The 27134-nt window shown below is 42.4% G+C and overlaps 1 protein-coding gene across 4 annotated transcripts; it reads right to left on the bottom strand.

The window, feature by feature from the left end:
- Nucleotides 1-252: 252 nt before the first annotated feature.
- Nucleotides 253-26822, bottom strand: HNRNPR (heterogeneous nuclear ribonucleoprotein R). 4 transcript variants are annotated; one of them, XM_054086232.1, is made up of 11 exons: nucleotides 26692-26822; nucleotides 20704-20872; nucleotides 18290-18408; nucleotides 17754-17861; nucleotides 16956-17069; nucleotides 7661-7837; nucleotides 6015-6150; nucleotides 4703-4908; nucleotides 3860-4009; nucleotides 1709-1830; nucleotides 253-1521 (listed from the first exon to the last, which is right to left on the bottom strand). In XM_054086232.1, exons 1-11 carry the CDS (start codon nucleotides 26764-26766, stop codon nucleotides 909-911), a joined length of 1989 nt encoding a protein of 662 aa, XP_053942207.1. In that variant the 5' UTR covers nucleotides 26767-26822; the 3' UTR covers nucleotides 253-908. The 4 variants fall into 4 exon arrangements, with proteins under 4 accessions (XP_053942207.1, XP_053942208.1, XP_053942210.1 ...); XM_054086233.1 differs by having other exon boundaries at nucleotides 20704-20869; nucleotides 26692-26810; XM_054086235.1 differs by lacking the exon at nucleotides 20704-20872 and having other exon boundaries at nucleotides 26692-26812.
- Between the last annotated feature and the right edge of the window lie 312 nt (nucleotides 26823-27134).

Genomic DNA, 27134 nt, shown 5'->3' with positions numbered 1-27134 from the left:
GATACATTTCAACACTTTTAAAAAGAAAAAAAGTTTCGAAATGAGATGCTGGTAAAGTTACTGAGCAGCAATTGCGCAGAGTGCCCGTGGGGCTACCGGGCTGATGTCCACAGTGCCACGGGTTGGAAAGCACAGGAAATTTTGCAGGAATTTGATCACTCACATAGGCAGTTATACTTTGAAAACAGCGTTTTTCGCAAGGATTACCAATGAAATAATGTTTTAGGACACAATTGAATTTGAAATAGGTAATGTTTTGAATAGATTTTTGAGTTTTATTGAAATCTTACATGAACAAGAAATTGGAAATACAATCACATCAAGGAACAAATTGCCACGGCTTTGACGTTTTAAGCCAAACAAATTTTGTAGGGCAGATTTTCAAAAAGGTGTGAAGTTATAACAATTTAAAAACACAGTTAACCTACTTCTAGGAATGCAAAACATACAATCATGTTATTTTCAACACAAGAAAACTTAATTTGCTGTAATTTCTTAAAACTACTAAGACAAAGCACTAGCTTTTACTTTTATGTACAGCAGACTCCTATGTAGGCTATCCCAAATCCAAAAAAAAAGGAAACTGTCCAAAACCAGAGGTTCTGCAAAATCATGATTGAACAGTGTGCCGTTCCTGCTTTTAAACTGCTAAAATGAAGCCTAAAATGATAAAAGCATTGAAACCCCATACGGAGTTCAGGAATTCTGCAAGCCCAGTAATGTCCAAGTGCGTTTATGAAAAAGAAAACTAAGAGACTCGAGTATATACACAATAGTGATTCTTCAGCCCAATACAAATGGCAGCCAATCGCTACGGAAGGATGAAACATTAAGCCAATTTTGTTTTGAAGGATGTAGAGCTATAGCCAATTCTATGTTTCCAATATTCTCAATCCCTCCTCACTTGTCTACTTCCACTGTTGCCCATAAGTATCCTGATAAAATTCCTGGTTGTCATTATTGTAACCATAGTTACCGGCATAGTCACCACCTTGCTGGAGCGGCTGCTGAGCGATGGGTTGGGAGCCCCAGTTCTGCTGGTTGTTGGTCTGACGGCGCTTGGAATCAGGCTGGTTGTACCCATCTGCCTTTCTCTTGCCTCCTACATTGCCCCCACGGTTGCCCCTGGCTCCACGAGCACCACGTCCTCTCTGCTGCTGTGCAGGACCCCCTCTCCCACCCCTGGCTCCTCTCGGCGGTCCCATGGGTGCCCCCCTTTGGGAATAGCCAGCTCTACCTCTTGGTGGTGGTGCTCCCCGCCCCCGAGGGGGTGGAGGGGCACCTCTCCCACCCCTTCCTCCTCCTCCTCTTCCTCTTATAGCATAGCCATCGTCATAGCCGTAATAGGGATCTTCATAGCCACCTCGGTAGTCATGATAGTCATAACCATAGTAATCATCGTAATAATCTTCATAGCCATAGTAATCTGGGGGATAGCCATATCCACCTCGCCCTCCACGGCCTCTACCTCGCATAGGAGGCGGCATGCGAGGCGGAGGGTAGTAATAATAGTCTTCATACCTAGTAAGAAAAAGAAACATGAAATTATTTATCTTCAAAAGCCTTCCCCCAAGAAAGCATTAATTTCCCTTTGTTGATTAACAATACACAACATGGAGAAAGTGAAGACATTCACGTTCTTCCAAACCATACTTTACAGCAGAACTTCATTCCGCAGCATTATGGTAGCGCAGGAAGGGACACTCACGCAGTACTCCTGGAGGCCTGTCTGGCAGCCTGACGTTCTTTCCTTTTCTTATCCGGTGGCTTTGCTAATACTATTTCAATTTCTTCCCCTTCTATCTCTTTCCCATTCATTTCATTCATAGCCTGTACAAGAATTAGAAGAGAAATATCTAAAAATTTGTTTCCATTCAAAAAGTAAACTAAAACTTAGTGAAAGAACCCAGATGGCTGGGCTGCTCCTGGCTGATCTACACTGTCTGTGCAGTTTCTGTGCTACTTAAACAGAATAGTATATATTGTCTTCTCAAGTCCCACTTTATTCGCCAGTTACAGTGAGAAGTATTTAAAAAAATATTCTCTTTATACCGTAAGGTAAAAGAATGGAATTAAAACATACTGAGTTAAAAGATCAGGCGTAACACCTTCACTTTTCATGTTCCTGTATCTCCTAGAAACATTTCATATATATGAACACCAGTTCTCCCTACTCACATCAACACTCACTGTAAGGCAGGCAGAGTGTACGCATGCACAAGAAAGAGTGTTTTCACATCTGGGCTTCCTTGCTAGTCAAGTGTGCTACACGAGTGCCTCTGAGGAAGAAAAGTACTTCTGAGGACACAGAATTAAGGTGAAAAAAAATTACTAAAATCTGGTTATCAAGGGAAACTAGAAACCTCCAGAAAATTAATGTGTAATTTGTAATTATCAAATGCATGCACAAAAGAGAATTTTACATACATACACCAAGTGGCATTAAGACTACACCCCCTCATTCTGTACCTGGAGTTATCTGCTTTGCATTCCACACTTCTGGGCAATACTTGCATTAACAAAAACTTTACACGTGCGCATAGCTATGTGCCTCAAAAACATTAGAAATCATGGCCATTTATTTCAAAGTATGAAAATAAGCAGATACTGTAAATCCATGAGCCAGTTCCACGTGTTAATATCGTAACAATGCTTTCCTTTAAAAAACACTCAAAAATATCTCACAAAAATTCATAAACCAATTTAGCTGCCATAAATCACACCAGGCAGATGCAGTAGTGTTCCAACTTGTTTCAGAGAAGATCAGCACTGGAGATGCTCTGCTGTCCAGCAGTTTATCTGTCTTTTCTCACCTGCTACAATCTGTCAGCTGCTCAAATCGAGCAGAGCATTTCACAGTAAGGTGGAGTACTGGGGAGTAACTGGGAAGCATTTAAATCAAAACTGTAATAAAATGTGTGCTGTTGACTTACCCTTGCCAATCTCTCACTCCTGGACGTGGTCTAACCCTATCCAAACCGACTTCAATCTTATTGAGTATGAGTGACATTCATCCTAAAGCCAAACTCAAGAGTATTGCAAACCCTGTTTTGCTGAGTGGGAAAACTGTAAGCTATTAAATGGTTATAAAACTATTACTAAGACTCAGTAAAGCGCCTTTGGCCTGTGTAGCCACATACAGGATACTTGCTCTGAAGTGCAAAACACTTCCTTCCCTCCCTCTTCCACCCATAAACTAGGGAATTAAATAAAACCAGACTGAGTAATTTCTGGAGAATTTAATCCACTCAAGTACAAACAGCAGAGATTAATGACCTTCTCAGCTGCTCTTCCATAAAAAGGAAGACACTTTTGAAGCTTACAGTAACAACTCCTACATTTAAGAAGTCCTTCAGAAGAAGCCTTCGAGGGAGCACAGAGAGTTAAGCCCAAGTAATGCACTGAGGGAGCTGCTAGGGCCATTCACCCTTTATCAGGCATTTCTAGAATTGCCTTGCAATTTCTATTCAGTACTTTTTGTCACTTCAAAACGACACACAGCTTTTAGAGAGGGCTCCTTGAGAGAGAACTGATCCCTTCCGTCAGCATTCCCTCAGAAGAATTGCCTAGGCTGATCCTTCCCTCCCTTCTCCAGACTCTCCTGCGCTGCTCTCTACCACTTTTCCAGTGTACTTGTTAACTTGCAACAGTCTTGACCTTTGCAAGTCTCACACCCTCCTGTAGTGATTGAAATCAAAGGACAAAATTATTAGGGTTAAAATGCTCACCACTGGAAACTCATTAAATGGGCTCTACAAATTGTCTTATCTAGATACTTACTGTAAAGAAATTCCTTAAAACCATTTGTACAAAACAAACTCCTCACATCAATTTAACTGGGAAAGAATAATTAACCCACCTTCACTGCTGCACCTCTGTCCTCAAAATGAACAAAAGCATAATCCTTCAACTTCTTTACTCTTTCCAGCTTTCCAAATTCAGAAAAGGATTTCTCAAGAATTTCTTCTGTCACAGTAGTGGCCAAGTTTCTTACAAATAAAACTTTCACCTGGTGAAAAAGTGAGAATGAAAGCTGTAATCTTCAAAAGTCAAACCTCAAAGGAAACTAACACAAACTAAGAAGATGCAATTCCCTTCTTCTCTGCATTAAGACATTTGGGTAACCTTATAAATTCAGTACTGCTTTTAAAAATGAAAAACAGCCTTGTCATTACCTGTGTGAAGTTTCTACAACTTCTCTCCTTCCACAGTTCCCTTCCACAACCAGAAGAATATCCAACTTTGATTTTTCTGCTTCTGGGATGCTACAAGTCCCAGTAAAATTTAAGTATAGACCTTGAGACAGCAAAGAGTTATCCCAAAACACAGGAACAAAGAGCATGTCATTCCTTACACTGAACTTCACCTTCACCTCACTCTGGAAAACAGCTTTCCAAAATATCCACCTGGTGTTCATTATCAGCAGCAGCAGATATGAACAGACAGATGTTCCAAACTAAGAGGATAATGCTGTGCACTCCCAGTTTAAATGTGAACAGTTGGTTACAACAGCACGTTCCTAATGTCTTACAATGGCAACTGATCTGCAGTGCTCAGACTATGCCAGTTTACACGGTTTACTATGAAAATGCCCTCTAGCTAATTTTTGTGCCTCAAAACTAGCACTGGAAAAGCCTTTGTCACTACAGCATAAAGAAATTCCTCCCAAAGTAGAAGAGCATCCAGTCAAGTTTCTATCTACCTTCGCCATGACTTCTGGGTCAGGTTCCTCTACTGGATCAGCCCATTCCACCGTCACAACATTTCCCCAGACTTTTACTTTCCCACTCATCAGGCGGCGGCGAGCTTGTGCTGCTGACTTGTGATCCTCATATTCCAAGAAGCAGAATCCTCGATTCTTCTTTTTATCATCAGGTTGATGATACAAGATTACATCCACCAAACCCTCTGAAAAACAAGTCTTTAGTATTAAGCTTCAAAAGGAAAGAAAAAAAAACTAGAGTCTACTTTAAAATTCCTTCACTTGTTTTTGTAATACACAGCCTTTGAGCCAAACACCTGAATGAGGAAGGGAGCACAAGAAAAGCAAAACAGAAAACTAAACATCCATCCAGTTTGCCCAGAAAGAGGTCACACAGCAAGGCTCTCCACAAACTTACCTCTGAATTAGGGGCTGCCAAACATCAACCTGAACAATTCAAACAGTGTAAATTGTCTATATTTTGTTTTACCATTGTTACATTTTTGTACGTAGTCATCATTAACACAGCATCTCCCCTGCTTTCAGGGGCAGCTGGAAAGAAATTCTTCCGCATCTCTCCAAAACAGAGGAGAGAGAACTAAATGAATATTCACCTTCTGTTTTCACCACTTCCCTGAAGTGCTTATAAATAGCAATCCTAAAAAAGAAGCAGTAAGTTAAAACTCCCCTACAGGAACAAGAGCAAGCGATCAAGACTTCAATCTCTTAGTTAGGCAAAGTTATCTTTGCAATGACAAGTGGACTTATTTTCTTCCTACTTGCTGCACGTACCGGGGAACAACTCTGAAGAACTGGGACAGAAATTAACCTGCTGTTAACTATTTCTACAGTAACATTCCCTCTAAACAGGTTTAGTGTTCCTTCCTCCCCATCATTCCTCAATAATACAGTTGTCTCAGGCTCCCCAAAAACTCCTGTGCTGTGAAAGCAGAACCTACTGTAGATCAGTTACAGAGCACCTTCCACAGGAAGCTAGAACAGGTAACAGAATTAGATCTTCACTTTTTTTCTGAGTTTATTTGTGCTGTTTCCACCTCCAATTGGAAGCCTACAACATTATTCATGCAACAATCAGTAAAACAGACACTGGGCCCTTTAAACTCCACCACAAGATATGTTTGCTCTATAAAACTTCTACCAGAAACGAACTTGGAATCCAACTTGGAAATAGTTTAAATGATAGCTGAACGCATCTGTCAAACAATCAGACCTACAAAACAGAGTGTAGTCTGATTTTTTTGGGGATTTTTTTTTTGGGATTGGTGTGACAAACTCATTAAGAAGGCCTTACCAGTGACTTTACTGAACTCTTCCAATATGTTTTCCTTCGTCTTGTTCTTTGGAATCGACCCAACAAACAACCTGTTGTTTGCAACAGAGATGCAGACTCCAAGGTGCTTCCCAGGACGGATTTCATAGTTGTCACACTAAGAAAATAAAAAGTTATTCATTTGCTTTATCCACAATAATACAGATAAGAAGATCCTCAAATCATGGAATCAACTATTTTCTTCATGCTTTACTATTTTTATAACTACTGAATTCACATTGCAAGAGAATTATTAGGAGCGCAGTACTAGAGTCAGCATTCATTTGGAGGAACGTTGCCAAGCTTAGCTTTTCTACAGAAGCTTCTGAAGTTCTGCTCAATGCGAAGCTACAAAGCAACTGCTGCACAAAGAACAACACCTAATAGATGAAAATGGTATGAGACGGATTCATTCACCTCAAAATGCAAATTTTTACTATTCCATCAGTAGCACACCACTTGCTACATCTCCTGCCACTTCAGCATCTTCCCTTTTATCTCCCTCAACCAGGAAAAATTTAAAGTAACAACTCCAAGCACCAACTTGGTCAAAAGAAGAAAAGTTTCAAAACCATTTTTCCTTCAGCAGTGACAGTAACCCACATCCACCAACCTCCAACACAAACCCAGAAGCAAACAACTACAAAAATGTTGTGTGCATCTCCTTCAGGAAACAACCAAGGAGGTTCTAGAAAGGCAGAAGAGCCTAAGCAGGGACAGGCAACCCCCTCAGTCCTCGAAGAGCCTAACCTAGTAACTGCAACTCTTTCTAAATACATTAAAATACTTGAGGGAACCAACACTGGAACATTTAGAGGCAGTGACTCCCTCTGAGGCCCTTATAATGTAAAAGAATCACTTTTTAAGATTCTCTGGGTTTTGGGGGTGTTTCTTCTCCCAGCTTAAATAGATGGTTAAGTTTCCCACCACTTCTTCACACAGGATCAGCTGAATTCTGCTAAGGCAAAGGACAAAGCATTGCACCTGTTTCAGTTCAGAGCTCAAGCAGTATTTCCCAGCCACAGCCAAAACCTCGGGAGATACACACTGACCTGCCTAATTCTACGGCCTCCTTTCAGACAGAGGCCAGGCCGAATGACCCAGGGCCTCAGTCAGACCCAACTCCCTAGCACGTGCTCTGCGTCCTTTTCCAAACCAGCTGGACGCAGGCTCAGCGAGGGTTCCATGCAGTGAGCCAACCACATGACTGCCACTAGAAAGAACAAAAGGCCACAGCAAGCCATAAAGAACATCAAGTACAAGATCTCCTCCATAGCAGCAGCAGTAAAACGAAGCGCCTCTAATTAGCCCTTTTTAGTAGGAAAGGTGATAAAACTTAAACACAGTGAAGCTTAAAGAATATATTTTCCAGTTACAATCCAGTCAGCTCTTACTGCCTTCCCCCAAGCCCTCAAAAAAAACTGCAGTGGGCTGGAGCAGGCACCAGTCCTAAAAGCAGAATATTATCTGTATGTACTAAATCAAATCTGGAGACAACTTTTAAGTAACTAAGAGTTAAGAGTCAAGTTGATCAGTGGATGTTATAATGAAACACTTCGTTATCTAAGAGATTACCAGCACACCAGCTGTTTACGTTACCTTTCCCAGTCTGAAAATAAGTTACTCACCAGTTTGACTGCTTCCTGTGCTGCATCTTTACTACAAAAGGTAATGAAAGCGTAACCTCTGTTTTGGCCAGAAAGAGGATCCATCATGAGGCGCAGATCCCAGATTGGACCAGCTTTCTCAAAGAGCGGTACCAGTTCATCTTCATACAAGTCTCGGGGAATCTTACCAACAAACACCTAAAAAGGAAGAGGACACTTAAACAAAGCTTTTTCATAAATCCAAACTTGCTTTTAACACTTGAAAGTTCACGGGAAAGGAAGTGTATCGCAGCATAAACCCACACACACAAACACTGCAGCTTCACTGTGGCCAATGGTATTTTATGTCCTGCTATGCCTGGCAAACATCTCGCTGTTAGCACTAGGTTTTACATACAGCAAAGCTGGTTTTGTTATTTATATTTAAGAGGTCGTACATTCCCACCACTGCAGAGGTAAATGGTTCTTACCTGGTTATAACTTCAGCAATCAAAACCAAAGACCTTACAGACTATCTAGCTTGGTATCCTATATTAAAGTCGGCCAAGCACTTCCTTGCTCTTGCAGTATCTTCTAAACCATTCTGTAGCCCCATCCTCATTAGAAAGTTACAGCAACAGAAAAAAAGGTCTGAAAGAAAATCTTTAAATTGCCTGATGTCCATTTTTTACTTTTGACACACACTGCTATCCTATTCCTAGTGTGTATTTGTTTCAGCTTCCACCAACTGAATCATTTAATACTTGAGGAAATCTGGAGTCCTCCTGTTTTTGTTCCTTACCCAGAGCAGTACCAATAGCCTGCAGTAAGGTTTTCTTCAGCAGTTTCACCTCTCCAGCTAAGGACTCCCTAGAAAACTTCCCCCTCCACTCAGTTTTTAGTCCCTGAAGTTCTCCTCTGAATTCCCAATGTCTCTGAATTGCTAACACAAGCAAAACATTCCCAACAGCCATTAAGATGAAACTATTTATTTTAACTTCAAATATTTTTCATTGTTACAAAAGCCAAGAGCCAACCTCTTCCATCATGGCAAGGCCTTGCCATAGTCCAATCATGTACTGAGCAGATCATTCCAAAACTAAAGGTATTCTGAATGGCCATGTACGCCATGTTCTCCGTGAGGAGAATGTGATGATTCTGACTCGGAAAAGCATAGAACAAACCATTTCCTTTCAAAGGAAAGCCAGAAGTTACTGAAATTCAGTTTCCAGAACGTTTGTTTCACTTAGCTCAGTCTCTCAGTTCAGTGTGAATACCAACTGACCGCAATTTATTTGCTACTGGGGGAAAAAAGGGAAGAGATTTATCATCTTGTATGAAAATCTAATGGTGGAGCCAACAGGTTCTCGTCCCCATCTCCTCAGAAAGCTCAGAAATCCCTACAGACAGATGTCTCCGTTGTCATTACGTCAAACATTTCATTCCTAACCCCTCATGCAGCTTTTAAAGACAAAAAAAGTCACCACTGTGGAATTGCATAAGACAAGAAGTCCAGCTTGGTACTGAGACAGTAAAACTGCTGACTGGACTCTCCAAAAACTCACTGTTTAAGTCAGTCCAATGTAGAAAGTCCACATTAAGTTCTTTGTTTTTGATGCCAATGGTTCCAGTAGAAACTGGAGGTGACAGACCAAACAGATGACTTGAGAAAAAAAAAAATCCCTAATCCAAACTCAAAGGCTACTTTTCCAGCTATTTACCAAAGATTTACCATCCTGAACACTTCCGTTTCCTCCTTTCTTTCCCGTTTCTTTGGCTCACTCTACAAACTTTAGACCACCAACAATTCCACAAGACTGCTACTACTGCTCATCTCAGGCAATATGCTCTAGGAGCTGGCACGAGAACGGAGTTGAGGGTTTCATTTGAATGCATTCCTATTTGACCTGTATTCTAGAGTAACTTCCACTGATAACAGAAGGACTAAAGTACTTGGGGTGAATAGGTGAATTCACATCTAAGTGAACTTGCTCTGAGTCTGTAAACTTAAATGTTAATGAACTACAGGATCAATACTGGACATGACAAACACTGGGTGAACATCTTGCAGGGATCAGAAGAAAAACTGCAGCAACCTTTTTTTTTAGATATGTTGGTAAGCTCGTATAAAGATGCTGAAATACCCAAAAATGTAAATGTTAGATGTCTTGTTTCACTTTTCAGATCCACAACAAGAGTACTGCGGAAAAAACTTTGGAAAATGGCATTATCAGTGAAATAAATGAAGAAATCTTGTCTAAGTAGGATGGCAGCTGCATCACTTTTGGGTTTCTACTGGGATCGTTCACCATTACACTTACTTTTTCCCATTTTGCTTCCTGAAGGACCTGTGCTAAGTATGCTATTTAATGTCATCCTTTTTACTATTGTAGAAGATTAAGAAAAATATTAACTACCAAAAAAAAAAAAAATCAATTTCAGTTTCCTGAACAACTTTACAGAGCATTATTGACGAGTGCAACCCACTTCTACTCTCTAGATGATGCACCTTTCAGTTATTTCAACAACTCTGCCCCTTCTGTTGTCATCACAAGCAAACAGAAGCAGACTGCAGCGCTCCAAGAGCTTTATCAAAAGTCTCTCCTTTTCATAGAATCACAGAATCACAAGGTTGGAAAGGACCCGCCAGATCATCGAGTCCAACCATTCCTAACACTCCCTTGAACCATGTCCCTAAGCACTTCATCAACCTGTTCCTTAAACGCCTCCAGGGAAGGTGACTCGACCCCCTCCCTGGGCAGCTGTTCCAGTGCCCGATGACTCTTTCTGTGAAGAAGTTTTTTCTGATATCCAGCCTGAACCTCCCCTGGCGGAGCTTCAGGCCATTCCCTCTTGTCCTGTCCCCTGTCACTTGGGAGAAGAGCCCAGCTCCCTCCTCTCCACAACCTCCTTTCAGGTAGTTGTAGAGAGCAATAAGGTCTCCCCTCAGCCTCCTCTTCTCCAGGCTAAACAACCCCAGCTCTCTCAGCCGCTCCTCGTAAGACTTGTTCTCCAGCCCCCTCACCAGCTTCATTGCTCTTCTCTGGACACGCTCCAGAGCCTCAACATCCTTCTTGTGGTGAGGGGCCCAGAACTCAATACAGTACTCAAGGTGCGGTCTCACCAGTGCCGAGTACAGAGGGAGAATCACCTCCCTGGACCTGCTCATCACGCCGTTTTAATAGTGTTCTTCACATGCTTTGCAGCAAACCTTTCCTGAATGCTAGATCTAAATGTTAACTGAATGTAGGCCACATGACTGCTCTGTCCCATCCAAACCTCAAATCTTCATCAAAAAAATGTGGAAGTGGAAAAAGATTTGGCACAATGCAAAAACTTTTGAACTCCCCAGTTCTTCCAGTACAAATGCAACATTCTGTTTTGTTCTGAATCCAGCACAACCTTTGCTCGGCTCAACTCCTGCTAAGGTTGTTATTATTATTACACCATTGCTTCCTAAGTTGAGAATCATTACAGTATTTGATTCTTCCAACTTTATTGATTATAGACAAAAGCCATCCTGACCATGCACTCACAGATGAGCAGATCCAATATCAACCTTCCATTCACAGAGATCAAAGTAATTCTGTATTTCTGATAACTAATATTCAAAGCAGATATTTATTATATACTTATCCAATAAATTTCAGCTCTGAAAAAGGACACATATGTAGCCTCTTCACAATGAACTCTTCTTCAAATCAGGTCTTAAATGCTATTATATTCATTTACACTGAAAGGTGAAGCGTGAAAATCAAGTATCACAACCTCCTTAACTGTTGGTGCAACAGCTCTCTGGGTGGGCCAGAGGAATGTAACCTTTTTTTTTTGACCCACCTCTAAAGAAAAAAAAACCCATACAGATATGCATACACATGTTATAACTATCCTTCAGTTTTCCTGAATTTAACAACTAAAAGCTCCTCAGTCAGTAGACTGAAGATCAGGAGTGAAAAATATGTATTTTAACCTGTTTAGCAAATACGGCTCCACCTCATCAGACACTAACCACAAACAGACACTAGAGATACCCAAGGCAGATTTACCATCTGGCATTATCCAGCTGAATGCCTGTCTTGTCCGCATGAAAGCTTCATCACCCCTGGCTGGTAGTGAACTTAGGACTGAAATTCCTCTAGCTCCTTATACTCTTCACTGTGACTGAATTTAATGGAATATTTATAACATTTTCTTCCCTTGTCTTGCCTACACTCAAACTTCAAAAGTTACTACAAGACCTGCATAGAAGTTACTGCTGCCCATGCATTCTCTGATGCTGCTGAACAGCAGAAATTAAGAATACAGAAAGAATCTTTTTTCAGCATTGCTTGTATATAGGCTTTAGTAAAAGGATAAACTGATTAGCAGAGAGCAAACACACCTAAGCAGAGCTTGGTAAGCTATGCAAATTATCAGTCACTCTTTCAGTTCAAGGATCCATTTTAATTATTCCCCTCCACCAAAGAATTTGTTTTTCTTCATGGAATATGAAGGGAATATTCCCTTTAGCAGTCATCCTTCCTGTGACACTTCTAAGTATCTTCTTCCTGGTGTACACAAGAGCTTCAGCATCTCAAAAGATGCAAAAATAGTACATAAACTGAAAGCCTGTCTAGAAGTTGACCATTTTCTTAAATCTAATCTGGCAGTTTACAGAACCTCCTGAAGAACTCCAGTATCAACGACCTGTCACAGCAGGACTGAGAGTATTCCAAGTGTTGAGAATGAACTACAAAACCACCTGCTAGGGACCAAAACCCTGCAGAACAGCTAAGCAAGGAAATACACAGCTCAAGCATTTTCATAACCAAACTGAAATTTGCTCACTGCTAGCCAGCAAATGCATGGGCTCAGCCATGACCTTGAACTTCCCAGTGTGCTCACTCACCTGACTTTGTCCTGGGGAGAGAGTGGGGAGAATCTTTGAATCTTTAAAACCACCTTAAAGAACAGATGAGGCAACAGAAGGTAAGAAAAAGCAGAGGAAAAAAGATCTTAGAGCTGTGAAGTCAAATGAAAGGAGCACTGTGCAAGCCCCCGGAGGGTAAACAGTTATCGGCATGTGCAGATGCAAATGACAAAGCCAGGTAAGGAGAGAAGGAAACACCCCAATAATTGCTTCCATTCCCATTCAATAAAAACTCACATCAACATCTCCAAGAATCAACATCATGTGACACCTACAAGCAAAATGCTTTAACTGGAGCAGCAAGTCCTTTAATAAGAGGAATACTGACATCTGATATCAAATCCTACTGCATTTATCTTCTCCAAGCTTCCAATACACTTCTAACTACTTTGTCTCTACTACAGAATCACATCCCAAAAAAAGTCCAGCAGCTCTCAACATCCACCCACTTGAAAAGAGACACTGGGCAGCATCACCCCTGTAATCCTTTCAACAAAAGGCTCACTGTGACAATTCCTGCGTGTTCCACATGCTTAACACCCATTAGAGTATTTAACTACAGTTTTACTGCACAATGTTCAAGCACTCATTGAAAGCGAGTTAAAGCTATAATTAATATGTAATTAATTCCACTCTATGTTTTAAGATGACAAACTAGCTGGTGTACTAGTATTTACAGTAGAAAGATCTGATATATCTTGCAGGAAAACGTCCACCTAGTATGTATCTTCTTGACAGAAAATCAAGCTAAAGATCGGTGCAGCTCAAGGAGTAAGAAATGGAGCAAAGCAGGCAGGAGGCCTGCATGGATGAGCAAGGAGCTTCTGGACAAACTCAACTGGAAGAAATAAGTTTATGGAAGGTGGAAAAAGGGACTGGCCACTTGGGAAGAATATAGGAACACCGTCAGGGTGTAGGGATGCAACAAGGAAGGCTAAGGCCCACTTGGAATTAAATCTGGCACAGGACGTAAAGGACAACCAAAAGGGCTTCTTCAAGTGTATCAGCAGCAAAAGGAAGATGGGAAAATGTTGGCCTGCTACTGAACAAGGAGGGTGCCCTTATGATGGAAGATGCAGAGAAGGCAGAGTTACTGAATGCCTTCTTTGCTTCAGAATTTACTGCTAAGGCCGACCCTTGGGAATCTCTGACCTCGGAGGAAAGAGAAAGTCTGGAAAAAGAAACACTGTCCCTTGGTCAAGGAGGACTGAGACAGAGGTCATCTGGGCCCTGATGGGATGCACTCACAAGTGCTGAGGGAGCTGGCAGATGTTATTGCTAAATTGCTCTCCATCGTCTTTGAAAGATCACGGAGAACAGGAGAGGTGCCTGAGGACTAGAGAAAAGCCAATGCCACTCCAACCTTCCAAAGGCAAGGAGGACTCTGAAAACGACAGACCAGTCAGCCTCACCTCCATCCCCCAAAAAGTAATGTCATCTCCAAGCATCTGGAAGAAAAGAAGGTTATCAAGAGGGGTCAACATGGGTTCACCAAGGGGAAAACATGCTTGACCAATCTGATAGCCTTCTATGATGACATGACTGGATGCATAGATGAGGGGAGAGTGGTGGATGTTGTCTACCAGCAAGATTTTGTCACCCTCTTCCATAACATCCTCATGTGGAAGCTTAGGAATTGTGGGTTAGATGAGTAGATGGCAAGATGGATTGAGAACTGGCTGGATGGCAGAGCTCACAGCATTGTCATCAGCGGTGCACAGTCCAGATGGAAGCCTGTGGCCAGTGGTGTTCCCCAGGGGTCAGTACTGGGTCGAGTCTTGTTCAACATGTTCATCAACAACCTGGATGAGGGGACAGAGTACACCCTCAGCAAGTTTGCAAGAACTGGGAAGAGGGGCCGATCCACCAGGAGGCTGCGCTGCCATTCAGTGAGACCTGGACAGGCTGGAGAGTTGGGCAGAGAGGAACCTCATGAAGTTCAACAAAGGCAAGCATAGAGTCTTGCACTTCAGGAGGAACAACCCCCTGCCGTAGGACAGATGAGGCGTTGACCAGCTGGAAAGCAGCTCTGCAGAGAAGGACCTGGGAGCCCTGATGGACAAGTTGTCAACGAGCCAGTAGTAAGCCCTGATGGCTAAGGGTATCCTGGAGTGCATGGAGAGGAGTGTGGCCAGCAGGGTGAGGGAGATCCTTCTCCCACTCTGCTCTGCCCTAGGGAGACCCCATCTGGAGTCCTGTGTCCAGTTCTGGGCTCCCCAGCTCAAGAAAGAAAAGGAACAACCGGAAAGAGTCCAGCGCAGGTCACAGAGATGACGAGGGGACTGGAGCATCTCTCTTATGAGGAGAGCCTTAGTGAGCTCAGCCTGAAAAAGACCGAGAGAGGATCCCACCAATGCTGATCAATATGTGAAGGGCAGCGGTAAAGAGGAAGGGGTCCAACTCTGTACAGTGGTGCCCAGCAGCAGGACAGGGACAACAGACACAGACTGGAACACAAGAATTTCCACCTTAAAACAATGAAGAACTTTCCTGTGGAGGTGGCAGAGCACTGGACCAGGCTGCCCAGGGAGTGTGTGGAGTCTCCTCTGGAGAGATTCAAACCCACCTGGACACGCTCCAGTGCAACCTGCTCGAGATGAATCTGCTTTAGCAAGGGGCTGGACTCGAGCTCCAGAGGACCCCTCCAACCCTGACCATTATGGGATTCTGTGAAATCAGTAACAGTAACTGGGTATCCTTAAAAACCAAAGCCATTACTGACATCAGTGACAGCTGGTACAAGCTATGAGAGCTTCAGTATTACTTATATATTTAGTTTCAAACACAAAAGATCCACTGCCATAACCTAAAGGGATACATTTTGTCTCTTTCTTTTTTCATATTTTTAAACAAAATATTAGAAAAGAGGCACTTATACTCCTATATAATGAGAGCTGTTGAGGACAAAAGAGAACCTATTCTCAAAAGTTTGGGAAAAACATGATCAACAAAACCAAAAGGCAAAACACTCATCTCAGTCTGGGGAAAAAAAAAGTGCCACAATCATTTCCAGTCACCTGTGTTGAAACACTCTACCTAGTCTACCAAATCATAAGCTTGTGTTTAAGTTGATTTCTATGTCTCAGAGCTCAATAGCAAGAGCTAAAGACCAAACTTAACAAGGCATACACTAGTTTCAGCAAGGTGTCCAGCATCCCAGCCAGTCAAACCAAGCAGCACATCTAAAGCAGTAATCAATCTTCAAATCCTACAAAATGCCAGCAACACATTAATTTGCTAGAGGTACAGTTCTTGTAATCAGCTGGCTGTGTTTTCTTACAGCCTCTAATGCTGATTCATGGCAGAAGCATTTATGTGCTTATCTTAAGGGAGCTCCCACAAGTTACTCATTCTAGCAAGCTTCAGAAAACTTACCCTTATAAAAACATACCCTTATTAATACTAAAGCACTGCTAACTTTATTACTTTCTTGTGACCTCCTAACAAGACTAACCACCACTGACAGGACAAAATACTTCAGATTAGTTGAGTATTTTCATTCCTGAATAGAATATTTAAGTGGGAAGTGACCTACAACAGTCAATCAAGTCCAACTGCTTGGCCACTCCAGGGCTGACCAAAAGCTAAACTATACCCTTAAAGGCATTGTCCAAATGCCTATTAAACACTAACAGACCTGGATCATCAACCACCTTTCTCTCACTGTTCCAGTGTCTGACTTCCAACTCTGTACAGAGATGATTCCTAATGTCAACGAGGCATAGTGCAACCAAATAACACTTCACACCATCACATAATCACCCTGGCACCACCAACGAGCTGGTAAACAACCTCCAAGCCACCTTTCTGAATGCACAAATTTGTGAAGGGAAACAAGTTCCATGGACTCTGTGTGGTACCTTCACTATCACTCCATGCAAGCAACAAGGATGTAGTCATATAGATTGAAGCAAAAGCAAATAAACAATTCCTTAATAATTGCTCATCTCAGTTGTCCTCTTCAAAGTTGTGAGTAGCTTTCTACAATACCTAAGTCTGCATCTCCAGCACACCGCATGAAATAAACCTTGCCGCCACCACTTAGATTCCATTTATTCCACTATTCAACATTTCAGAGTCAAATACCTTTGAGTCACACTCCTGTGCCTCTACACAGCTCATACATTGGTCACTTTTTAAGCAATGGACCATAAGCCTTAGGGGAGATGATGACATCTCACAATTAAATATATTACATTTTAAGAAATTTTACCTACCCTTTCCTAGCACATCCCACCCGCTCCACCCCCACAGGCTATCCTGTCTCTGCAGAATACTGAGGAGTGAGAAAGGCCAATTAAGACACACAAACAGAGAAATGTTTTCCTCTACAATACTTTAAGCTTTCACTTGTAATATCATTTTCAAGTATTTCTTATTTATCAGTTTGCAACACACAAAATAACCATTTAGTCTGTACATACTGACCTCTGTTCCAATCCCAGGCTGAGCACCGGAATACACAGTATCTGGAGGAGGGCCTCCATATTTCCTCTGTCCTGTAGTTACATCCAAAGTGTAACCAGTCCTCTCTAGCAAAGCCTGAAAAGAAAGTCACATTAGCTGGGATGGGAATGATAATGGGTTAAAATGTAAGCCATAAAAGAGGGTCCCAAGATCACCATTTCCTTATCTGCTCCTTTCTGCATTTGATAATGAGGTACATGTGGACAGGCAGAATCCAGAAAAAGCATTATTTTGCGAGTTTAAAAAGCCACCACCCAAACAGCAAACAAAGCTTGTTTTACACTACAAGGTCACTAGAAAGAACACTTTTTTACTTTTCCCTTATTTTCCATGTTACATGGAGTACCCCAACAGTTCCACAACACTCAGCAATTTTTTTCACTCACTCTGTACTTCGGTTTTTGCACAGCATCTTAATATACCAATGCTTTGTTGAAATGTCCAATCACTCGCAAAGTATCTTTAAATGTGCTTTAATACAAGAAGAAAATTAAGACAATTCCTAAATAGAAATCAATGTTTTCATCAACCTTACGTAACGTTAAGTCCATGCACTTTGGCAACTGTGCAATCAGGACGCTCTGCTTTTCAAACAAGCAGCCTCTCTTTTGAATCTGTCAAGTATACATTTCTTTAAAGCCAAGGGTGACTAGACTTACCCAGGTAGTACTGATGCTTTTTAAGTGTATATAAAAAGCCTGAATACAGGTAATAAAGATATCGGAGAGTATAGAATAATGAGTATTTTCTAAACGTTACCTTAATCTTTGCTTCATCTGGTCCCTTCGTTGATTCCTGTACTTTGCTGCCTTGTTTCTCTCTTTGCCTGTAGGTCTTCATAACTCCACATAAAAATGCACTTTTGTTCTGTAGATACAATTTACAGAATAATTCAATTGTGTATATGAAAAGCCCTGGGAACCCACAGAATCTGACACTCCACACCGGGAGATCACCGTATCAAGCCAATGCAATAAACAAAACATCAAAAGAATCCTTTCAAAAAACATAACAATTAATTGAACAAACTTGTCAGACAGAAAAAAATCATCAGACACCAGGTAGTATTGTTACCTTCTTTTCTCAAGGGCACGCTCATTTTTATTATCTGGGAGCTTTTGCTTTGCACTCAAATACCTACACATTTAAGGCAATTTTTAACAGGCTTGTGACTCAGGTTTGAAACGTTAAAATAAAGCAATATCAATGACTTTCTAAGTTTCAGCTCTCCTGCCAGTAGTGCCACAATACTACTTATACTTAATGTGTTCACAGTCCTGGAGCTCTCACCTTACCTGTACATGCGACAGGTCACTTTCTTTAAACTGCTGTAATACAGAGAGGGCTCCTTCTTCATTAAATTCCCTAAGAGCATCAATTGCTCTTTCATCAAGATCGACATAAGCTACCAACCCTAAAAGTTAAAGATAAAGAAGTTACAGATTTCTATTGAGTTTCATACAAACTAAGAACTATGCAGTTTGCTTTTAAAGTCAAAATGTTACGTTCCATAGCAACAGAATTATACATTTAATACAATTACATATTCCTACACAGGTATATGAAAGAACATGAGTACAACAATGAAAAAGGTTAAATTAAAATGTATATTCCTAAGCACTAACTAACGTGCAAGGTTATACCACATGTGTAACAGTTCTCTAACATTCAGCAACCCAATCTGCTGCCCAAGAGCAGCATTACACACCAGGATTTGGAATGGTGAACTCTGGCTCCCTCCTAATAATTTGGATATGGGATTTTTGTGTTTCCTTTTAAGTTTCACACTTCCTTCTCTTGAATGGAGCTGTTCTAAAGCAAGCTGACATGTGAACATTACAGATATCCTATTGTACGTTAAAAAAGAGCTTCCTAACCAATAATCAAATCCTTATGAAGCTTGACCTCACAAAATATTAGGAAGTAGAATGGTTAGCTCACTCTTTCCTCCAAAAAGCAAAAATTAGTGGACTTCCTATAGGTCTAAAATATTTTTAACTAAATTATTTTTGTTGATCTCTGCAGTTCCAAGAGCCAGAATTCAAAAGGGCATTATTTTGAGCCCTGTTATGTACCAAAAAAAGCTAATGTTAATTTCACAGGTACAGACTCCCCCAAGAAACACTGGACCAGTTCTGAACCACTTTAAGGATTGTTACAGGCTATTTCTTTCCTTTTGTAATGTACTTGCGTAAGCTGTGGAGCGTGACAAGGATAGACTGAGATTTGCACTTTTTGAACTGCACAGTGTAATTTAGGACAGGTACCAAGAACTCCACACACTTTGCAACAGTTTGATTTCCAAAACACACAGATTATTTAACTGCTACTCAATTTCAAAATGCACAGTAGTGCCAAGCCCAAGGACTACATTTCAGAAGTGATCCTGCATATTGGAAGGCACCTGTATCTTCCATCTAACACCTAAGCAGATTAAAAATCCCGAAGTTCAACCCAAAATTTAGCTTGGGTGTTAAAAGTAGTTTCCTTCACTGACAAACCCCTGCACAATGTGAACACCTTCAGTGGAATTAAGGAAGTGTGAATAATTGTTTTCAGGTTACTCATGCAGTGAAATTACACTAGGTAGTCAGGTTCTGGGCAGAAAACTTTTTAAATCCCTTAAGAACTCCTCACAACACAACCTAACTGCAACACGTGTTAGAGCCCCACAAGTTCCTCTGCCCAGGCATTTACACCTTCTCTCAAACCATCATTTAATTGCACATCTTCGTGACCCACAGTTAGAAAGTGCATGTCTGAAGCCAGTAAAAGCTGGTACAGGCTTGATGACAGCTCACTGTGAATGACTGCCAAAAGACATCACCCACAGAGACCAAGTGTCACACTGAGGATTGATAAGGTATTGGTTTTTAACTGCCTTCACTTGATCGGTGGAATTTTAACTCTTTTCAACAAAAGCTATCATCTTGCCACCAAGGCATTCAAGATCAGCGCATAGAGCAGTTCTACTGCTGCTTGTAAATCTGTTCACAGGACACAATCTAAAGAGGAAAAGGAAGCCTCTGTCTATAGGACAAAATAATAAGGGGGTTACAATAACAAAATAGAAAAACCTCTCTGTATAAAGAAAACTCTCTAGAAGTTGCACAGATCACTTGCTACCAGCAAGGTATTAATCAATTTGCTAGATAGCTTAGTCCTCAACTTTGAGGAAAAGCAGTTGGTGTCAAACTGAACATTTCATTGTAATAAACAACATGGATTAAACTGTCCACTCAGAACTAGAGAGAACAAAAAATCCACAGGCAGACTCAATTCAAATGTAGTCCCAGGCAAGACAAGCCAGTTTCTTCCCTCGCTAAGGCACCTATCCAGCCTTTTGAGTGTTTGAGAACCACTGTGAGGAGTTGACAGTAGAAAAGTAAAAGCAAAATGATGATTCGGATTGAAGAAAAAAAAAATATGTACAGTTCAGTATGCTCAAACATACATCTTTATTTGACAACGTCTTAGAAACAAGTGCTCTGTGCCCTAAAGCGACTAAGATATCACATACAACACTAAGGATACGTCAAGTAATTAGTCAATGTCAAACCCAATTTGCCTTTAGGGAAGTCAAAGTAGCAAAACATTCAGAGCTACACAGATCAGAAACAATGAATTTTTAAACCTTAATCTATAAAAATTTGAAAATGGTATGCCCTCGCTTTCATAACCAATCAGAAACAAGAAATGCATATTATACCTGTCTGAAATATTTCATCAAGTCTCTCTGCCACCTTCTGTGGGAGGCCTGCCTCTATCAGTGTCTTGTAGTGCTCTGTGTGAGTTACACTGGAAGTATCCATTGGTTCTTCCTCTTCTTTTAACTGTACCGCATTACCATTCACCTGATTAGCCATTTTATTATGCTGCTGGAAAAAATTCAGGAGCTATATTACAATAAGCCAGAAATAACTAGTTTGTAGGACAATGCATGATTTATCTAAACTAATTTGTATACATGCTGCAAATGACCTGTATCAAAAGTTTTTCTTTAATACTTTTTGGATGCAGCTGGTCTAAGGTTCAAAAGCAAGTACAACCCTTAATGCTGTGGAAGTGTACATGGAAGAACTTACGTAACCTTAAAAATGTACTTCATGTACATAACGATGTCTACACTTTATCTGCTGACTGTCAGTAAGTTAACTGGTTACCATAGCAGCTAGAATATTTGGGGATACGATAATAACATCCTTCAGGGAAGAATCAGAAGAGCTAGTGCTATTTGCATTTCCTATTCTCCTACTTTTAAAACAATCTCTTAAAATTTAGCATAAATACATAACCCTGCAGGGTAGCTTAACAGATTAAGAAGTCAATACTTGTTCTCTAATTATCACTTTCTCAGCCTGTTGCCATGTCTTCCTTCAAACCCAACCTGCTGGCAAGAGTCGCCAAACACTTTCCCACAACACTGTCAGACCCACTCAGGACAGAAAGAGAGAAACTGCTCTCCAACACACATAATAATTTGAAGCTGCAACTGAACTGTTTCCATGCTTTCAGTTTTACCCAAATAAGAGTTCAACAAATCACAGCTACTTTTTTAATAATATATAACTTATTGGTTTAAAAGGAAGCCATGACTGCAGCATCTTCAGTTCTTGTATTAATACAAAGACTTGCTTTCAGAATTAACAAACTGATTCCAAATAAGTGCACTGAAAAATGCACAACTATCTTCTCAGACAATTCCAGTGCGCTTTGCCCAATTCGTTAAAAACTGATTCAATTTCTCAATTAGCCAGCCCACTGATATTTAGTGCTCTCAAATAAAAAGGCTGACAAGAGACAATTCAACTACCCAGCAGAGAACATCAGGATGATCAGCTGTGAAGTTCAGAAATGAAATGAGCCCTAGGCTTTAAAGGACAGGGAAGGAAGTCGATGATCAGTAGTGAAATGATAACCAGAGAGACATCTACAGCATGGTTGGAGCAATGCAATTAAGTACTGCAATACAGGTATGACGATGATTCAATAACAAGTTTTTTCAAAAAAAGCTGAAGCCTTAAGCTATTTACTATGCTGCAAAATGAGTCTCCAAAAACAACCACACCTCACAGCCCCTTGTACAACCATCCCCTCCAGACTACAACTCAGGAACGGACTGGAAGATCTCCTATGAAGAGCTGCAAGCTTGAGCAAGGGAAAAAAAAAATAATGATTTTTCTTCAGACAGAAAAGTGATGTTTGTACTAAAGCTGTCTTGACTTGAAGGGCTATTTTAGAGAGATGTAACACAGCCTCACATTGCTTCTCTGTCGGATACCACTTCTTTATGCAATTAGTGAGGAAAAGAAAGGAAGATTGCTGTAGCTACGTAACATACATACATATACGCACACATTACATGAAACTGCTTTCTAACCCATTCAGCTTATTTAAAAGAAACCACGGCTACACCCTAAGGACAGAAGAAAAATGCTACTTGAAGCCTACAATAATGTTTAGCCATCATTACCAGTGTTAAATGAACTCGCAGAACTCTGACTGAACGTGAAGTTTCTATATGTTACCAAACCTATAGAAAAGAAAACTCAGCCAGCTGTCCACTTGCTAGACAGCTTCTGCAGGATCTCAAACTTGAAAAAGTGCAGGGCGGAGGGAGGGTGGTTTAACTGAAAATGCTTTGGGTACAGGATCATTCTAAACCCCTCTTCTCAGAAATGCAAAGGATGATATACACCAAAATGATCTACAGAGGGCTTTTTTGTGTGTTCACTTTTTTTTTGCCTTATACAGTCAGCTACTTACACACACACGTTGTCTTCTCTGTACATAAAATAGCCCCACCAAGAACTGTGAGGCTGAGCCAATACAGACAGGATATTTGAAACAATGACAAGCACCTGCTTAACTGGTGGCTCCTGGGCATTCTTTTATGAACCCAGATTAGCGTTCAAGTGTCACATACCCAAATGTTCAGCACTGCTCTCAGCACTGTCTATAACCAAACAAAAGGCTTGACAGCTCCTCTGTGTCCAGGCAGAAACACCTCATCTGCAATTAAATAACCCAACAACCCAACTGTCAACCCTTGTTCTGACAGGTAAGGTTTGCGTCCTAATGGCATGAAAAGCTGTCTGCCTTCGTCACAACCACACACGTGTATGAGCACTACCTAACCCCTGAGCATCAGGTTACGGCACAGCACCTCAGCCAGGCAAATGCTTTTTATAAGTAGGCTTTTAGACAACGTAAATCAAGTCTCAGCATTTTAATTCACTAGCTGTATGGATTATTTTTGCTTAAGAGTTAGTATTCTCATTGAGAACTTAAGTCAAACACAGTATACGTTCACCAGTCAGAAAACATCTGTTTGGGTGTTCAAATTTTAGCTGTTCCCTGTCACACAAACTTCATTTAGAAGACTTTTTTAAAAGAAATTTACTCTGGAAAATTTTGAGGCAACATAGCTGTCAAAATATTCAGGCCTCCACAGCATCCAGATGAGATCTATTTCTTCTCAAAGTTACAGTAAGAGATTCCTTGCTGGCTATGCAATCTTAGCCCAAAATCCAAGATGCGACTGACTTTTCTACCTGAATGATCACCAACAGCAAAATTACATCCCTTACAATACTGCATTTGCACTGAATTCAGAGGGTGAAAGTCATAGCTGAAAAAGAGCGTCCAGCCTTCCCTCCAGATAACATCAGGCAGACGTAGCTATCAAGAAGAACATTTAACTGAATTTCATCAGTAAGGAAAACACATCATGATTTTATTAATACTTTCGTTCTCCTCTTAAAAAAAAAAATGATAAAAGCATAATAAAGAAAGAGGAGCAATCTGCCTGTGCAGTGTGCCTGTGTGCCTCAGGCTACAACAGGCCAGACACATCCAGGAGTTTTACAGCAGCATTAGGTAACTCAAATATCTAGAAAAGAGGGAGACTGGTGGAATAAAAGAGACTTTAAGTGTGGATTGTAAGCAAAGGATTATGCATATCAGTATGTGTGGGATACATATCTGTTTCTAAAACATGCAGAAATGAATTTAAAACAGTGCACACAAACATGTGCTTACCAAATGAGAAGCAGTAATAAATACACACTGTGGGAAACTTTACCCAGGCAGGGAGAATCCCCACTGGTGCCTGAGAGGTTCCCTAGCTGCACCACCTCGGCACTGCGGGTACAGGACGAGAGGGCCATTTCAAACTGCACACTGTTTTTGTCATCAATGTTCTTCTGAAAACCACCAATACTTCACAATATAAAACATGTTTTTAGCCATTCACTGTCTTTCACCTAGAACTCCTGCATCTCAAAAGAGTAGCTGGCACAGTGACTGGTCCCTATTCAAGCTCTAATCACACGACAGATAGGTGATTAAAACTACAGGTGCTTCTGCCTTTCCCAGAAACAACCTTCTTTTACATGTTTGATAACTTAAACGGCTCAAATAGTAGTGTTCCTAGGAAAAAGCAATTAATACACATCTGAGCCTTACAGTGTATGGCATCTTGAAAACAGAAACTAGATCTCAGCTTCAATCCAGCACTTGCTGGTTCAACAGCCATGATGTTACTTACTATTCCCTGCATTTTATACCATGTCACTAAGAGTGGTTGCCACCCACAGACTACCCAAGTATAACTCCATCCAATTAATTATAAATTCAAGGTCTAGTTTCTCAAATCATACTTAGTATCAGCTTAAATGAGCAGGAATGGCAATTTCTGGCCAAGGACAATATCTCAAACTACCATAACCACCTTCACAGTGACTACACATCAATAGCGTTCTCAGCGTTCTGCTGTGTAACTTTTGATTTCCTAGAGGAACTGAACTTGTTCAGCTCAGGTGCACAGGAAGCATAACTGATTCATAAATACAAACTCTGCACCATTCATTCCACTTGCTTACTATTCCTTCTATTCAACGTCAAGAATCTCAATTAAAGCCCACTGAAAATAGCATTGAGGGAAAGCTTTTTGGGAAGGGTTTTTTCGTTGGTCTTGTTTCACTGTTTATTTTTTTAATGAATCACAAGAGGACAAGCGCAGCTCCTACAGCTATGCTTTACACTCAAGGTTTTTGTCAAAACAGGAAGATAAGAAACAACAGGAGTGAGGGGAAGATAAGAACTCACAGTAAGAGACCGAACTGGGGGTTTATTAACATCACTTGTCCACAAACATTACAGGCACATCCCTTTAATTTTTACACTGCAGGCACTGTAGCTATTTCTTTTGTACCATACCTTATTCAAGCATAGAAAGTACATCTTAATAGCTTAATTATGATATACTAAGTGTTTACCAGCATGAGTTACAAGAGTACTTGTTTCAAATTTATCACATCCTGAAGACTTTTGCACATTAGCCAGGTTTCCGTACCAGCGTTTCAGTGTCAGACTAAACTTACAACGAAGCGCAGTTAGCAACCTCACCCCTCAGCATAGAGTTCTCAGCCTTTCCTGCTCCATAACCTCATGGAATGCAAAAATCTGAGAACTTCCATCGTGATGGCAAGAGCCCGGCACAGCCCACGCAGAAACTATGCTTCAGTTTCTATACGAGCGTCATCAGGAGACGACTGCACCATAACGGGTTACCATGTGCTGACTGCATCAGCAGCGACTGCATTTTGCTAACCTGAACTAGAACTTCTCTACAAGCTCATTTCTAACTGGAGTTGACCACTCACAGCTGATCTGGTTGGTTGAGTTCTATGGGACAACATCTGTGGCACTAGAGGTCAAAGCCACACTTCAGTAAAAACGAGCTTTGTTTTGAGGAATTTATCCTCCAAGAGTTATTCAGATCTTTGCCTAAGGAAGAAGGGGATATTGCCTTTTTTGACAAAAACTAACGAGCTGGGTGTCAGCGGGAGGCTCACATACTATTCCAACAGCGTTCACATCTAGATAGGAAAATTGGGAGGCTGGGATATGAAGCATTTACAGGAAATACAGTCCCTAGAGCGCAAAACTATCGGGAAGACTCTGCTAGTTTGCAAACGCCACACTTTGCACAGATAAAAAAAAAATCACACTGCAAGATGCAGAGTTCTGGTTAGATTACCTTTACTTTTAGAAGACGTAAAAAATTCAGTGCTATTACGTGTAATTTCTAAGGGGGAAAAAAAAAAGGGAGAAAGCCTCACGGATCCCGCAGCGCCTCACACGGGGCAGCGGGGGCCGAACCAACGCGAGAGCCGCGTCCCGAGCTTGGCCGGGAACGGGGCCGCCGGGACCTGGGAACGAGCGCCTTATTCTAAACAGAGCAGCGACAAGCGATGCGTCTGAGCAAACCTCGGAAAGGTTTAGGGAAGCCCTACGGTAAAAGAGGGTCTAAAAGCAGAACCCGGGCGGCCTCTCCCCGGCTCCCGGCGCTGCGGCCCCGCCGCCTCCCCGGGGGGCACCGGGCACCGACCCCCCGATCACCCGCACCCCCCCTCCCCGCTCCCCTCCCGCCACCGCGCGGCCCTGGGAGCGGGGCCGCCCCCTCCCGGCCCCGCCGCAGCCCCTGCCGCCCCGGCCCCGCCCGCGCACGGAGCAGCGGCCCCGGCGCCGCCCCCGCCCCGCTCGCTGCGCGGCGCCCGCCGGGCCTACCCGGAGCCGCCCGCCCGCCGCGGGTCCCGCGCGGGAGCCCGAGCCCGCGGAACGCCGCCGCCTCCCCCTTTCCCCCCCTCCCCCCTTCCCGCACGAGGCGACCCCAACGCCCCTCAGGACTCACCGGAGCGGGGCCTGCGCGGCGCAGCTCGGGCCCAAGCAGCGACGGCAAATGGCGCGCGCTCCTCCTTCTCCTCATGGACGGCGGCGCGACCCCGGTGGCGCGCGGGGTTTCCCGGAACTGTTTCCAGGGACCGCGGCCTCGCCCAATCGGCGGCGCGCGCGGCGGACGGGCGGGCGGCGCTGCCAGTGGCGCGCGGGGGGCGGGGCGCGCGGCTGCTCGCGGGGACCAATCGGAGCCGCCCGCAGGGGCCAATGGCGCGGCGGCCTCGGCCCGGCGCGCCGGTAGCGCCGGCGCTGGGGCATTTAAAGGGGCAGCGGCGCGCGCGGCCCTAAACAAAGGCGGCGCGGGGTCCCGGGTCCGCTGTGCGGGGGGAGCGGCTCCCGCGGGTACGGAGCCCTAACCGCGGTGCGGGGCCGCCTCCCGCGCGAACGGAGCCTCGGCCC

The sequence above is a fragment of the Cuculus canorus genome, chromosome 22, assembly GCF_017976375.1.
Source record: "Cuculus canorus isolate bCucCan1 chromosome 22, bCucCan1.pri, whole genome shotgun sequence".
NCBI lineage: Eukaryota > Metazoa > Chordata > Aves > Cuculiformes > Cuculidae > Cuculus > Cuculus canorus.
This window is presented reverse-complemented; position numbering and strand designations above follow the sequence as displayed.

Excerpts from the sequence above, each read along its gene's own strand:
- HNRNPR (XM_054086232.1), bottom strand. The coding sequence starts at position 26,766 with ATGAGGAGAAGGAGGAGCGCGCGCCATTTGCCGTCGCTGCTTGGGCCC. Across the intron at positions 18,409-20,703 it reads TGATGAAATATTTCAGACAG|GGTTGGTAGCTTATGTCGAT; the intron begins GTATAATATGCA and ends TTTAACTTTTAG. Across the intron at positions 1,831-3,859 it reads ACAGAGGTGCAGCAGTGAAG|GCTATGAATGAAATGAATGG; the intron begins GTGGGTTAATTA and ends ATTCTTGTACAG.